This window comes from Pteropus alecto, unplaced genomic scaffold (assembly GCF_000325575.1).
Source record: "Pteropus alecto unplaced genomic scaffold, ASM32557v1 scaffold339, whole genome shotgun sequence".
Lineage (NCBI taxonomy): Eukaryota > Metazoa > Chordata > Mammalia > Chiroptera > Pteropodidae > Pteropus > Pteropus alecto.
This window is the reverse complement of record NW_006442509.1, coordinates 952,389-968,112: the sequence shown is the minus strand read 5'-3', so window position 1 is coordinate 968,112 and position 15,724 is coordinate 952,389. Positions and strand designations below refer to the sequence as shown.

General features: G+C 64.7%; 1 protein-coding gene across 1 annotated transcript in view; it reads right to left on the bottom strand.

The window, feature by feature from the left end:
• COL18A1 (collagen type XVIII alpha 1 chain) overlaps window positions 1–15,719 on the bottom strand; it is a gene marked incomplete at its 5' end in the record, with an annotated part of 80,889 nt that extends 65,170 nt beyond the window's left edge. The window contains one exon of the mRNA XM_025040315.1: window positions 15,632–15,719. Coding sequence (XP_024896083.1) covers window positions 15,632–15,719 — 88 coding nt within the window. The remainder of the gene's footprint in view (window positions 1–15,631) is intronic.
• Between the last annotated feature and the right edge of the window lie 5 nt (window positions 15,720–15,724).

Sequence of the window (15,724 nt, the reverse complement as noted above, 5' to 3'; positions counted from 1 at the left end):
GGTGTGGAAGCACCCGCAGGGGGGCCGCGGGCGCCCACACATGGGGGCTCCCTCAGAGGAGGCGTTCGTGCCCCCCAGTGTCTGGGGGCCACACACGCGCCTCCCTTGGTGGCCCAGAGTCACGTCACAGCCGCAGAGCTGAGCGGCAGTCAGCCTGGTCCCAGGTGCCGGCTCACTGCTGCGTTTAAACCTCGCCCAAGCCGAGATGGCAGCTGAACAGTAACCGAACACTCTGGAAAGACCTGGCTAAAAAACGGGGACACCGGGAGGGGTCCCCACGCCCCCTCTGGGTGCTCGTCTCACATTAAAGGGGCAAATAGGGGCCGCGGGCCACGCACCTGGCGCCAGTGGGGGGGACGCTGAGTGCAGGTCCCCGCCCCACGCGGGGCTGCGAGAGCGAGGACGTGCTGCACCCGCAAGCTGGCGAGTGTGAACCCCGACTGGACGAACCCCGACTGGACGTCGGGGCTCAAAGCGCCTGCTGCTCACTCCCTCACCCACCCCGCCCCCCACGTGTGTCTCTCCCTCCCCCCCATCTCTCGCCCTCTCCGTCTGCATCTCCATCTCCCTCCAGCTCATGCTCCGTCCCTCCGTCCCTCCGTCCCTCCGTCCCTCCGTCCCTCCGTCCCTCCCTCCGTCCCTCCGTCCCTCCCTCCTTCCCTCCCTCCCCTCTCTGGCTGTTACTGGGGTTTTAGGGTTTGACAGACAGAAGTCAGTTCGGATCAGGCGCATCCACTCCCTTCGGGAAGAGGCCTCAGCCTCTGGGTCTGTTTCCTAAACCACGTGCCTCTCGGTCAGGTGAGGAACATGGGGGTCCCACAGGCCCCGCACTGACCTCCACGCCAAGCCCTGAGGGAGGGGCGTCCTTCCTGGCACCCCATGTCTGAGCCCCCAGGCCCCGCCCCTTGACCTACCCCAATAAGGCACCACGGGAAAAGGCAGGACGCACCAAGGGGACCCTTCGGGCTTCAGAACCTGGAGCCCTTGCGGGTGGCCATGGAACAGCCTGAGCCCCCACACGTGCCTACTGCCCTGCCCAGCCCCCTCTGCTCCCCGGGCCCCCTCAGGCACCACGAGGCCCAAGGGAGCGATCACACTTAGGGCTGACAGTGAGGGCCAGGGTGGCACCCCAGACTGGAGGCCGAAACAAAGACCTGCAGGCCACAAGTCGCACCGTTTAAATTCTTGCCCAAGTGACAGTAAAACCAGCAGCACGGGCCGCACCTCGGGGCAGTCCAGCCTGTGGCTGTCACTCGTCGCCAGCACGGAGCCTGCGGACCTGCCCGGCACGCGCCTAGGCTGAAGCGCGCCCCCATGGCCTGGCCCAGGCTGCCACCCTCAGGGGTGCCCATGAACTGAGCAGCGGCCGAGCCTGGGCCAGCACCGGCCATCTCCTCCCCAAGGCCCCCGCTGCGACACGGGGCTTCACAGGGGGCCTTAGACCCAAGGGCGGGGAGTGGCCCGGGACCCTCCAGGGATGGACTGCACCCCCAGGCTACCAAAACCGGGGGACAGACACACAGCCTCAGCCTCCCTCTGCAGACCCACGGGGGCAAGCAGGGCCAGAGCGGTGGCCCCACAGAAACCTCAGGGCCAAGAGTGTCTGGAGGGGCTGAGGGTGGGGGGTGGCACCGCAGGACGGAAACCACGGGGTGTGTCCCACAGCCCCTTGCTCTGGGCGCATGGGCCCCTCCCCCACCCGAGATGATGCTCTCTGCGTGGTCACCAGCCCAAGGCCTCCGAGTGCCCGGACCTGCCACCGATCCTCACGGCCTGAGTGCCGTCCTCAGGGCAGTGCCAGGCGTGGTCACCCTGCCGGCAGCGGCCAGGCCCACTGACCCAGAAGGCGCTCGGTGACCGTGGGCTGGCTCTTCTGCGGCTGTACCGGTCACTGTCATGCCCACCGTGGGTGCCAGCGTTAGCGGGGACGTCCAATCAGGCGCCAGGCAGGGTCCTTACGCCCGAGACCCTCGCCCGACCACACGGAGCCAGCACCCAGCCCCCTCGCAAGTGGCCCACCAGGGCCCAGCAGCAGCTGGACGGGCCAGCCCCGAGGCAGATGCTGTCCCACGCACTCATACTGTCCCGCCTTAGAGTTCAAATCTAAGCCGGGCAGGGGTGACCAGGGTGCAGAGCTGGCCGTACCCAGCCATTTCCCACAGGGACAATGCTGTGGAGACCACCTCAAACCGACTGGCGACAGCTCCGCCCCATCAGGACCAAAGGGTCATCGGGATGCAAACGAAGTCACCCTTCCAAGAAACGGGGCGCTGGCCAGCTCGCATGCTTACGTGTGGCTGAGCCTGAGCTAACTCGGTATTAACCTGGGTGACTCAAGGCCGGGGACCCCCGTGGGCAAGGAGAAGGCACTGACCTGGGCTGACCCCATGGAGACAAGGGCCCTGAGAAGGAGGCAAATCCACGTCCCGAGGGCGTCAGATGACCACACTCAGCCCCGCAGGTGGTCACCCAGGCCGGTCTTCAGACTAGGGCTTGACCTGGGGTTCTGTCTCCACCTGCAAAATGCCCCGCAGGTGGCAGCTCCCACGTCCTGCTCTCTTCGAGTCACCTGACCATGTTCTTTGAGGAAAAGAAGGTGACAGAACATCTCAAAGGCGCCCATATGAGCAAGCGCATCCAATGAAGACCTCGGTGACACGCAAACATAGGCCATCATTCTCCAACCCCAGGCCCAGTGACACGATCCCCAAACTCAAGCTCCCCTACGGCCGAGGGAAAGGCAGCAACGACAGCTGGTCACCAGTGGGACACCTCAGCTCCTTGAACCTTCCAGAAACCGCCCGGCAGGCTCCAGGAAGCAGCTGTCCCCCAGGGGGGACAGCGCTGGCTCTTGCTTGGCCCGCGTAGGGAGCCCGTGAGCACTCACTGCGCCCAGGGACAGCGTCCCGGCCTCCCTGCTCCCACCTGGCCTCTGGCCTAGCGACGAACACGACCTGCCAGTCCACTCTGAGTTTGCTGATGACCGGCGAGGGGCCCGGGCCAGGCCGCGAGGAAGTCTCTCCATCCAGCCCCGCACTGACCGCCATCGAAACCCGCCTGGGAGCAGGGGAGGCCTGGTGAGCCAGCGGTGCAGGGCGCCTGTGCACCCCGAGGCCAGTGGCACCGCTGTCGCTTCAATCAGGGGAAGAGGAGCAAGTGGGGTCTCGAGCAGCAGGGTCCCCCAGGGATGAGCTGGCTCCGTGCTGCCTGGACCCCAGAGAGCCGGCAGGAAAGTCAGGGCGGGGACTGGGAGGGGCCTGCAGCCTCTTCCCTCCGGGGCAGACCAGTGACAGCCAGAGGGTCCTGCCAGGGATCCCCAGAGGGGTCTGCAGCCTGGGCCCCCCCACAGCAGCACCTCTGAGCACAGGCAGGTAAGGTCCAGGGACCGAGGAGGGGCTGTCTCCCAGGACAAGGGCTGAGCTGGGAGCTGCAGAGCTCGGGGTGGGGGGTGGGGGGCGCAGAGGGCAGGAAAGAAGGGCGTGCAGGGCAGCGGGGGGCACGGCAGCCTCTGGGCCGATCCCTGGGGTGCAGGTTCCACTCAGGGTAAGCCTCACGGTGGGCGTGTGTGTGACCCTGTGTCTGTGACTGTCCGTGTGTGTCTGTGTGAGCATGTGTCTATGCATGTTCGTGTGTCTGTGTGTGTGATTGTCTTTGTACATGCCTATGTGCCTGTATGTGAGCATGTATCTATGGGCGTGTTTGTGCATGTTTGTGTCTGTGTGTGTATGAGCATGTGTCTGTGCATGTCTGTGTGTGTCCTTGTGTGTCTGCGTGACAGCATATAGCAGTGTCTGTGTGACAACATATAGCAGCATGTGTGCATGTGTGAGCGTATCTCTGTGCATGTGTGTGTGTGTGTGACTGTACAGCAGTGTGTCTGTGTATGGCAGCATGTGTGTGTGAGCACAGTGGGCGTGTGTGTGACCCTGTGTCTGTGACTGTCCATGTGTGTCTGTGTGAGCACGTCTCTGCCTGTCCATGTGTCCGTGTGTGTCTCTGCCTGTCCATGTGTCCGTGTGTGTCTCTGCCTGTCCGTGCATGTGTGTGACTGCATACGGCAACGTGCGTGGGTGTGGGCACGTGTGCAAGTATGTTGGGGCGTGGGGACGGACCACCAGCAAACCACGGGGATGAAGGAACGGTGCCCAGGGTGTCAGGCCGGGCAGCCGCACCCCTGCACAGGTGCCAGGGACAGGGGTTCGGAGGCGGGCACCCCGAGGGTCCTGTAACAGACACTCACTTACCGGGCGCACGCACCACCTCCCGCACAGTGGCCCTGGGCCTCAGCACCGAGACCGCAAAGGCTCGTCCCTGCCCGAGGCCTGGGCGCTGGCAGCAGTGACGGTCTCCGGGGTCTCCGGGCGAGGACGGCACCGGCACATGCACGGCTGGCCTCGAAGTGCCCGGAGCTGTGTCGGCAGCGGACCCCACGGTCTGCCCAGGCCGGAACGGGAGGAGGGCCCCGGAGGGCCAGCGGAAGGCGCGGGTCCTCCAGCCAGAGGGAGCGGCACAGGCGGGGACAGCGGGGCGGGCGGGCCTGGGCCCCGACCATGGTGCTGGGGGCGCAGGGCGGCCACACGCTCAGCCTTGGGCTGCACTTGGGGGCCTGTGACGGGGCCAGGATAAAGGGCAGCGTAAGGGGGCGCATCACCTGACTGATGTCCCCAAACAGCGCTCAGGAGGCGGGGCCCGTGGACGGCCCGGAGCCGGGGAGGGCTCCCAGTTGGCACCCAGTGTCCTTGTTTGGGCCCCCCTAACCCTTCCAATCATGACAACCCTGTGACATCGCTCCTGACTCAGCAGCTCTGCCCCGGGCCTGGAATCTTCGAGGCCCCTGGTGACATGGTCCTGTCTTGCCCAGAGCCCACCTGTCCATCCGTCCGTCCGTCCTCCAGGAGCCTGGCGAGTGCTGAGCAGACGTGCACAGGCTCCGCCTCATCTACCACCAGGAACCGCTGTGGAGGACACTGGGGAGCCCCCTGAAGCTTGGGGGAGTCTTCCGGCCGGAGGGGCACGCGGGGAGGAGCACAGACAGGCATGAGCCACGGTGCCCTTCCCGGCCAAAGGCAGGGCCTGAGGGGACTGGGTGGGGGCGCGGGGCCCGCCCCCCGAGGCTCCCCTCCGCCGCACGGCTTCCCCCAGCCTGGGTCCCAAGTCCTACACAGCTCTCTTGGGGGCCAGTCTGAGGGAGCCGGCCGTCCACACGAGGCCTTCCCCGCCTGCACCCACAATGGCCGCAGGCTCGCGGGGAAGGCCTGCCCCCCGGCAGCCTAATGCTGTTGCCAGGACACCGCCAGAGAAGGCAGTTCGGACCTCTCCCCTCCTTCTCGAGGTCCGACAGGGACGCGGACTGTCCCGCATCGCGAGCTGATAGCACGGAGGAGGAGGAGGCTGTTTGCGGTGCCTCGCGGGGACGTTCCTGCAGCGCGGGGCCATCCATCACCTGCTCCTGGGGGTGCCGTGCACGAGGAGCCCGGGCGGCCAGCGAGCCCCGGCCAGCACAAAGGGGCTTTCATGCGAGGGGATCTCACGTCTTCAATTAGCGACGAAAGAGCTGCCAGCTCCCGGCCTCCCAGTGGCCCCCGGCCTGCGGGAGGCACCCGTTAACTCTGCGCTGCCCACGGCCCCGGCAGGCGGGGTGGGGGGAGGGCAGCAGCGGGCCTGCCGGGGCCCCCCCACCGCCCCCGCTGGCCAGAGACTGGCGTTCGGCCCACGTGGACCCCGGGGGCCCGTGGGGTGCCCTGAGCACTTGAGAACCTGTCCCCCAGCGTGTGGCCTGGCCGATGATTGTGCCATCTACATCCAAATTCCTTTTCCTCCAGAAGCTGGTCTTCTTTTCTTCTCTCCCCCATAAGAGCATCTCGACGACTTCCCGTTCTGACCAGAGCCACCTGGGCCAGCCCGAGCCGCGTGGCAGTGACCGCCCACCCCTGAAAGCCAGAGCTCTGAGCAGTGTGCAGGGCCGGGCGGGCGTGGAGCAGCAGGCGATGGAGGAGACACGTCACGTTCCGTCCTCCGCCCGCACCGCCCGGCCTCCGACTCTAGGTGTGCGGCTCCCGTTCGACCTGCCTCATTTCACAAAGTGACACGGTTTCAAAAGTCATCAAAATCGCACGACCCGAGCAGGCGGCCCCGGACGCCCTCAGCGCAGAGCCCGGCGAAGGCTCCGGGCCCAGCCCGTGACACCCGTGCGCCCCCGGCTCCGGGGCGACGACTCCGGGCTGCTACGCCAGGGTCTGGAGATGGCGGTGGTGACGGTGGCACAGTGTGAACAAACCTAGTGCCACCGAAAAACACACCTAGAAGCGGCTCGGACGGCGACGTTTACGTGTATTTTCCCACAGAAAGAAAAAAACTTTTTAAGAAATTAAAGGAGAAAAACCATGACCCTTGGGTTGAGCAAATGTCCACGGAAGACGTGTCCTCTGGGACGTGGCCCCACGGGCGACCGGAGGTCGCGGCCCCCGAACAGGACCGGGGATGGCGGAGACCCCTCCAAGCAAGCGTCTGCACCCCGGAGATGACCCGTCCAGCTGTCCACGGAGATGGCAGAACCGAGGAGGCCCGAACCAGCCACCCGGTCCAGAGATGCCTGGGGCCAGCGGTCAGGTCTGCGGCCGGTAAAGAGCTGGATGCCGGGTCCCCAAGTGCCCGGACTTCATGCTGCTTCGCGCCAGCAGGTCTCGCAAGCACAGCACAGCTGCCACGGAAGCGCCGAGTTTATGTTTTCACGGAAGTGGACACGGGGGACGAGCCCGCGGGAGACTTGTCGGACGGGGCGGGGCAGCGGCCGACGCCTGGCAGGCCCCATGCTCTGCACACCTCAGAGGCGGCACCAGGATACACAAGGCCCGGGGCACGGGAGACACACAGCAAGGAGCCCACACGAAGCCCCAACACCCGAGGGGGACCCAGGCGACCCCCAGGCCCAGCCAGAGCTGCGATGACAGCCACGGCAAACGAAGCTGGGGACACTCTGGGGCTCGGGCAGCAACGAGCCCGGTGACAGTCCCAGCGCCTGAGCGACAGAGGCGGCGCCGTCTTCACCGTGGGGACCGGGGTCTGTGTCCGGCAGAAGGGGACGAGGCGGGCTCCCTTGTGGCCGCACCGCGTCTCCGTGCCCGGCCCGCCCGTCACGCAGACTGCGGCTGAGCACAGAGGCTGACGTGCCCTCAGCTGTCTGGTGTCGGCGGTTAAGCAGCGAGTCCCCAAACGCACCGTCCTGAGCTGTGACTGCCACAGGGAGGAGAAACTGGCCATCGCTCAGCAAAGCCCTTGGGGACAGGAACTAGAATAGTTTCCGCTAAGAACACAGGGGAGGGCAAAGGTCAAAGCAGCCACGCCCTCACACCTGGGCGCTCAGGGTCCGGGACCCCGAGGTCACTCGGACACCAGCAGAGGACGCTCGCTGGGCCCGCAGACAACAGGCAGCACGGGGAAACGGAGGCCGGGCCTAGCACCGGGGCGGGGCGGCTGGCGGGTGAGGGCAATGCCCTGCACTGTCCTGCTACCCCGTGGGCAGGGCCGGCCACCGTTCACTACCCAGCGACCTGATTATAAACCCGAATCAGCCGGTCTCTAAACCTGCTGGCTGGGACGTGACGGCCACCAGGGTGACCAGACTGCAAAGCCGGCGCTGCCATCCTCAACGCGTGGCCCTGGGCGCCTGCGTCTGAGCAGATACCGCCCCACCCCCACCCGAGACCGGGGGCCTGGGCTTCCCCACCCAAGTCCCCTCAGGCCCACTCAGGCTTCTCACAAAAGACACGGAGGCTGCCCACAGCCCAGTCTTCTGGACAGGAAGTGACCTGTCCTGCGGACACGCCTGGCTGCAGCTGGTCCCCAGAGGGGCCCAGGGAGACCTGTCCACTTCCGAGAGCCAGAGGGGGCATGAGAGCCGACTGCACCCACAAGGCCCCTGGACACCCCCCAGGGTCACGCCTACCCCAGCTGCCCCCGCACTGTGGTCTTTCTGCTGCCCACGGGACATAGGCTCTCAGCCACCTGCTTTGCCTGGACATCTGCTGCTTTTGCTAAATGCGGGAACTCTCGGGAAAGGTCTCTGCACCAACGAACAGGTGACAAATGGCCAATCAATGGAGGCAAATGGAAGATGCAACTTAAAAGTCTCCAGCGCCCAGCCTCACGGACATGGCCAGCTCGGCTGTTTTCCTGAGGAAGCCCAGCCTTGTGGGCAGTCCCCACCGCCATCCCAGACACCTGGAGGTGACCGCAGCAGCAGCGGGTGACTGAAGGCAAGTGGCACGGAGGGCGCGTGTGCCCTGCCAGCCTCGCACCACACGGGGCCTCGGGCCGGGCTGCGCCCACTTCTGCACCATTTGCCTCATTCTCCAAAAACAGAACAGCACAGTCGCTGTCTGACCTTGCGGAGGTCAACACGGCCTCCTCCCTGCCAAGGCCATGAGTCCCAAAGCAGTCCCCACACTGAGAACCCCCTCAGTGGTCAGCACTGCGCCCAACAGTGCCCTGTCCAGGCCATCTGTGTCACTGGTCCATCCCCCCCACCGGCTCTCGGTCCGACCGCCTCCCCCAGCAAGCTCACACCACACACCACGCCACACACACAAACACATGGGGGGAGGGGTGCGTGGAAGAGCCTGCCTCCCCCTATCCCCCACCCCCGCCCTGCACCCTCAAAGCCAGAGGCAGCCTGTCCTCCAGTCTCCCCCTCCGGCCTCTGCTTCCCTTCCCGACTCTGACCCTCCTGCCCCGTCCCCTGCTGGGGCACTGGGGTGACAGGCGGGGCACACCTGGGCGACACAAGGCCACCTCCCCAGCTCGAGGGCCCTGAGCACAGCTGCACAGCCCTGGTCACCACAGGAGGCGACGCTCACCGGCTCGGAGGACCGGACGCAGCGTCTCTGGGGCTGTCGTGTGACCAGCCGGGTGTGCCATGGAAGTGCACTGTGGACGAAGCGGTCTGGCCTCGTTCTTAAATGTGGGACGGGGTGTCCAGAACGCCCGGTCACGTCAGTGCCCAGAACACCAGACTCGGCGGCTGAGGCCTCAGAACAGCGCCCCACGCGAGCAGACGGGCTCACAGGGTAGAACGCGAACACGCTCTGTCTCCCCTGCCAAACTGAGAGCACCCAGCCTGCCGGGGCCGGCTGGAAAGCCACGTGTAGGTAAATCCCCACTGCACGATCAGAGGGATGCCCCCCACTGTCAGCCCGAACGCTGGCCGAGGGGGTGCCCCAGACTAGGAGCACGAGGACACAACGTGCTCGGGGGGACCCAGAGCCCACTGTGGACGCACCCCCGCCTCCCTCACCCTTCCCACACCGTAGCCCCCAAAGGAGATGCGCCGGGGGCCGCCTTCCTGTCTTTTGGGGCAGGCGGGGCGCCTTGCACACAGAAGGTGCTCGACCGCGCACACACGCAGCAGGACGTCAATGGCCAGATGGAAAAAGAGGCCGAGTGGCTGCACTCACCCCAAGACACCCAACAGCGAGACCCGCCAGAGGTGGTTTTCGAAAATGCCGGCCCCCACCCCCACTTCAGCCCCAGCCTGGGAGATGCCACAGACGGACAGAGGGAACCCAGAGAAAGGCAGGGCCGCTTCCGACGGTCCCCTTCACCCCCAGGTCCGCCCTGCATCAGACCACTGGGGGGGGTGGTCTCTGCCGGATGGCTGGCCCCGCAGGGTCCCTGGACGTCACTGCTCCCCTCCCATGCCCCTGCCATCCCCAACAGCACGGGGACGGACGCTGTCCTCACCCCCTGGTCAAAGCAGCAGCACGCACGTGGGCTTGGTGACGTCTCCAGCATGCAGTTCCCAGTGTCTAGATGTTAACATAGAGAACGCTGACCTTCCCCCTGGAGGCCGTGGGGCGCCTGGACGCGGGGTCTGCAGAGGCCACCCAGCCTCCAGTTCCCAGCACTGAACTGCCACTCTTCTGAGCCCTTCACGCTCCCGGCTTGGGACGCAGGTAACGGCTACTGAGACGCAGCCTCGTGGAACTGCCTCCGCACCAGCTCGTCACCCCAGTGCAGGGGCCCCTGTCACGAACACGGAGGACAGCTCGTGCTGCCCGGTCCCCGCAGCCGGAGGGACCCAGCTGCCGAAGCCCAGTACCGTCTCGAAGACGCTAAACTTGGACTCAAGGACAGGCGGCCTCACTGTGGCACGTGCTGAACCTACTCAGAGGGACAGTGCAAAACACGGCAAACGCGAACACGCAGCATGTGACGTCTGCGGCGTGGATCCAGGCCCTGCCACTGGGACCTGTCACCACGCTCACTGTCACACGGTCCCCGTCCGCCAGCCCCCGAGCCTTTGGCTCTGGCCCAGTGTCCTTCCCCCGGAAACACCCCGTCAAGGTCAACCCCAACCTGTGGCCAGTCCCTGGGCCGACTGGGCCGAGCATTGGCTCGGGCCCCCCACAGAGCCTCCTGGTCCTCCAGAAACCAGGGTGGCCGGGACCCCGCCAGCCGCCAGCCCAGGGTGGCCGCCCCTGCCGGGTCCTGCCTCTCGCAGATCAGCCCGGGAGGGGCCCGTCCGCAGCACGGAATTCCAGCATGATGACCGGGCCTGCACACGGTTCTCTCTCCTGGGGTTCGCGCCGAGGACAGCCAGGAAGCCCATGCTGGGGCCTGCCCGAGCCCGGGGAGCCGGGCACAGGACGCGCTCCGGCAGGCACAGCGGGCCGAGCAGACAGCGCCCTGCAGCCTCCAAACTGACTGTGACTCAGCGTATCCATGATCCAAAGCCCCCCCAGCCCTCTGCAGCGGCCCAGACTCGCCAGCCTAAAGCATGACGCCATCGCCGGCCATGGCACCCCTACCCCCCCTGCCGGGAGCAGAACAGAAAAGTCCTTGCCCGCCGGGCTTCCTGTCTCTCTGAGGGAGGCTCACTGGGGGCGCAGAGGCAGCGTGCGGTACGGAGTCACCTGCGTGACATACAGAGCCACGTGTGGTAGGAAAGTACAGTGCTCCTCACACACCCCGTGGGGCTTTACAGAACCACCAGCCGCCGTTCACGGCACCCCAGGGTGGGGTCGGGAACCAAGGCGGCCTGGAGCAGGGTCAGGCAGCGCTGCCCTGGGCCTCTGAGGCCTCAGAGGACGTGGCTGCCGGCTCCGTCCGGGAGGGCATCCGGGAGGGCATCCGGGTGGGCCAGAGCACAAAGTAGGCCCACCCGTTCTCGATGCACGTCTGGGCCACTTGCCGTCAAATCATACCAAGTTATTTCATGAGCACACCAAACATGTATTTTAATTTTCTCAATATTTTATTCTTCCCAACTGCATCAAGTTTCGAGGCGTTTTACATAGCAGGTCCTGTGACACCCAAGCCCTGGACAGCTGCTGCTTAGCCAGCTGTGTTCTGGGGGCTAGGGGGGACCTCTGTCCAGGGCGTGACCTGGTACTATTACAGGTAACAGCTAACCCTGTCTCAAGGGAGATGAGAGCATGATATGTGTGAGCAGACCTGCTGGCCACGCCTCCACCAGGGCAGCAGGAGGGCCTGTGGGGAGGGCACTGTAGACAGAGTCGGCCTGGGGACCGCTCATCAGTCACAGCTGCAGCAAGGCCAGCTTGCCCCAAGCCACACCCTCATCTGACCCCTGAACGCCTGGGTACTGGAGGCCACCCCCTCAGCTGACCGGTCCTTGCCACTAGGCCTCAGCCTGTGAGCAAGAAGGAGGCTCACTGAACCTTGAATCAAAAGACGAGGTTTTGCCCCATTCGGTCACTCACCGGCTGTGAGGATCTCGGGAGGCCCAGGCCTCGCCCAGAAAGTGTAACAGTGGATCAGGGTCTCCAACACATGCTCCAATGGCAGGCTCTGGGGGGCTCTGAGTGCCCTTGGCAGCGTGAAGGAACCCCCTTCGGGGCTGGAAGGGCCATCTCTAGCCCTGGACGAACAGCTGAGCAGTGAGGTATCATGAAGACTCCCCCTCCAGGCCACACCTGGGCTGCGGCATCCCCTCCTGGCCCACTGCCTCGTGGGCCCTCTGAGACCCAGAGCCATCACCCACAGCAGAGGAAGAGGGGCTGACAAGCCACACGGGGTCCTTCCAGCTCTCCCCGTAGCCCCACAGAACCAGCTTTTTCAACAATCTGGAGAGAGAACCAGGCTCTGTGATGGAGAGGACAAGCATGTATGTGTGCAGGTGCATGTACATGCATGTGTGTGTGCATGCATATTGGTGTGTGTGTGCACATAAGCATGTATATGCTATGTATGTGTGCATGCACTGATATGTGTCCGCATGCACGCGTATGCCCGCGTGCACATGCACTGGTGTATGTGTGTGTGGTGTGTGCGCATGTACATGTATGCCCGTGTGTGTGTGCACCAATGTGCATGCATGTGTGCATGCACACTGATGTATGCCTGCATATGTTCACATGTGCACGTGTGCACAGAGGTACATATACATGTGTGTGCACTAATGCATACATGCATGTGCTATACTGTGCATGCATGCCCACATGTGTATGTGCTGGTGTGCACATGCACAGCGATATGCATGCATGCATGCATGTGTGCATGCATCGATGTGTGTGCATGCACATGCATGCAAACTACATGTGAATACATGTGTGCATTGGTGTGTGCGAGTGTGCATGCCAATGTGCATGCATGTATATCTCCGCGTGTGTGTATGCCCACGTGTGCATGTGCTAGTGTGTGCATGTATATGTGTATGTACATGTATGTTGTGTGCGCTGGTGTGTGCATGTGTCTATGCATGCTGGTGTGTGTACGTGCATGTGTGTGCACTGCTGTCTGCATGTCGCGTGTGCACACTGGCGTGTGCGTGAATGTCGTGTGTGCGCTGGTGTGTGCACGCACACATGTGCACACTGCGCGCGTACATGTGAGCATGCAGTGATGTGTGTGTGTGTATGTGTGCGTGTGCACAGGTCTGCTTTCGGACGGGGCGCGCAGTGGGGGGGGCGGGGCTCTTGGGGATATGCATGCATGCATGTATGTCCGGGGCCTGTTTCTGGAAGGGAGTCAGTGTCACTCCTTCTAGGTTTCCTTCCAGGACTCCCCCCGCTCCTTCTTTTAGAGGAAAACAGGTGTACCCTGAAAAACAAGTTCTGCTGAAATTCAAAACTATCTTAGAGGTCTCGCATTTGAACCCTGAAGACTCCGCAGCAGCAGCGGCCGCAGCCGGAGGGCCCTGGCCACAGCTTCACCTAGAAACAAGCCTGCCTGGCACGAGACCCCCTTCCCACCAGCCTAGGCCCGCCAGCATCCCAGGGTGACCCACACCGCCGATGCGGGGCCACAGGGTCTTGGCTGGGTCTTGCTCAAGCCCAATCCCTGCGGCCACCCCTGGGGGGGGGCAGGGACCACGCTTGGCCATGGGTGGCCCAGAGACAGAGGGCTGAGGGGCAAGGAGAGCCGACAGACCCAAATGCTGAGGTCGCGAGTGGGAGAGACCAGGCTGGAGGCTGTCCTCCGTCCCCAGCCCACTCTGTGTTGACGGCCACTTTAACACGGGTAACTCCACACACTGCCACCAGCAGGGGGGCCACCTCCACCGGTTTCCCGTCGGGGAGGAAACGCACAGACTGCCACTCGCCAGCATCAGAATGGCAGCGACCTGTCCCCACACGAAACAGGACTTTTTTTTTTTTTTTTGGTCAAGTCGAGCACAGACAGGCATGAAAAAATGCATCATTTTGGTCAGAAAAACGTGCAAATCAGCAAACTGGGTTTCAAGCCTTTGCTTCCCGTGGGTGATTTTTAAGGTTTTCTGGAACAAGCAGCCCCTGCTAAGTCAGGATTTCATACACATTAGTTCGCTCCAGTAACACCTGCCCAGGTAATTATCCCAACTCAAGGTCCCAGTGGGACCTGCTCTTCCCCGTGAGGAAAGGGTGGGGGAGGGGTGGGAGTGGGGAGCACAAAGCCCACGGCAGCCCCGACCTGCGGCCGGATAAAAACCCACGCCATTTTCCCGTCTTCGCCACCCCCTACTCTGAAGTCCACATTGTGGGGATCGACCACCCTACTGTCAGACCCCGCCGCCAAAGCCGGACCGCCTGGCGTTCTCCTTTGCTGGGCGGCTGCAAGCAATAGCCTGGTTCCCTCTCCTGGGGAACAATGTTTCCTGCGCCGGGGCTGCGCGCTGCCCGTCGTCGCTTTTCTCCCCCTTAAGTGAGTGGCTTCAGGTTTACAAACTCCTGCTGGAGCAGCCCAAGCCCCAGCCTGCGCTTGTCCTTGTCCTGGGTGAGCGGGGCATACAGCTCCTGAAGCCATGATTAGCCGCCCCAGGTAGCCCTGGGCGGTCAGTGAGAAGCCAGAGGCCCACAGAACCATGGAAGAGCAAAAGGGTAGCTAAGCGCCCCCCCTGGAGTTAACACGAACCAACGGGGTTATCTGCGGCCCACAGACGCAGGTTTACGAGGTGCTTACTTTTAAAGGTCGGTGCTATTTAACTTGTGACTAAGCCCATTGGAAACAGTGAAACAAATTACTCTCTCCCTAGAACGACTTCCCGCCAGTCCGGCCCCCCTCCCTCGCCAGCTGTGCTAAGCAGGTGTGCCGCGATCTGCTGCTTTCGGGGGACGCGAGGAGACGGCTGAGGAGCGTCTGCTCCCGGCGCTGTGCTCGGACCAGCGGGGACAGAACACCGGACTCTCTGGGGCAGGGGATGCCCTGGGCCCGGCATCCCCCAGCCGCCCGCTCCCGTGTCATTGTTGGGCGTGTCCGGACGAAGACTTGGCGGCCGCGTGGTCAGGAACGAGGTCCCAGGAGCTGGTGGCGGAGGGAGTTTTCGCGCGGCTGGAACGGCCCCCGCGGCACGGTTTGTGGTGCACGCGGGAAAAGCAGCGGGCGCGGCCAAACAACGGACTTCTGCGCATTGTTCTCCCGCTGCCGCTGCGGGCGCTCGGCCTCATCAAAGCGACCGCGCGCAACCCGACACCGCGGCGACCGCGGGGACCTGAGGCCTGGCGGCCCCCGCGGCGCACAAAGACTGGCCTTGGGGATCCCAGGCAGCTTTGCCTCGACAGGCTGGAGACTAAGTGGCAGCGCTCCGCACTGAGTCCTCCCGGAAAGCGGCTGGACGCACGCGGGGTCACTCCCGGGGTCCGGAGGCGCGACCCCACGGCGGCCGCTCAGGAGCTGGGAGGGACGAGGCCAATGACGGCGACACAGGCCGGGCGAGGGGACGGCGGATGCGCGGCGTCTCCGGAGCCACCGCTCGTGAGCCACCGCCACCACTACCACAGCCCCTGCCCCTCGCTGGCCCTCGGCCCGCAGCGCGGACAGCACCAACTTCCATGCTGAGTCGCCGAAGTCTGGTCGCGACGCGAGGGGCTCACGGCGCTGACGGCCCGCACCACCCTCCAGCCCAGCCCACGCCCCGGACCCCGCGACGCGTCCGGGCGGCGCGAACCCCCGCAGCCGAAGAATGAATGGCCGGCGCGGGACACCTGGGACACAGGGCCGCAGGCCCACCCCGCCCCCGCTCTGTCCGCCGCCCGCGAGCCACCTGCGCGCGTGGGCAGAGCAGGGGCTGGTTTCCGGGACCGAAGCCGAGATGGGCTGGGGGTGAGGAGGCCGCCGGGCCCCCGCGCAGACCCGCACAAAGCGCCGGAGGCCGGGCGGCCCGGCGCGCGCACTTTCGCGTTCCCGCCGGTCTTACCTGGCTCTGCCAAGGCCCCGCGGACCCCGAGCAGCAGGACCAGGGGCGCTAGCACGTCCAGGAGGTGCCGCCGTGGCGGCTGCAGCCAGGGCC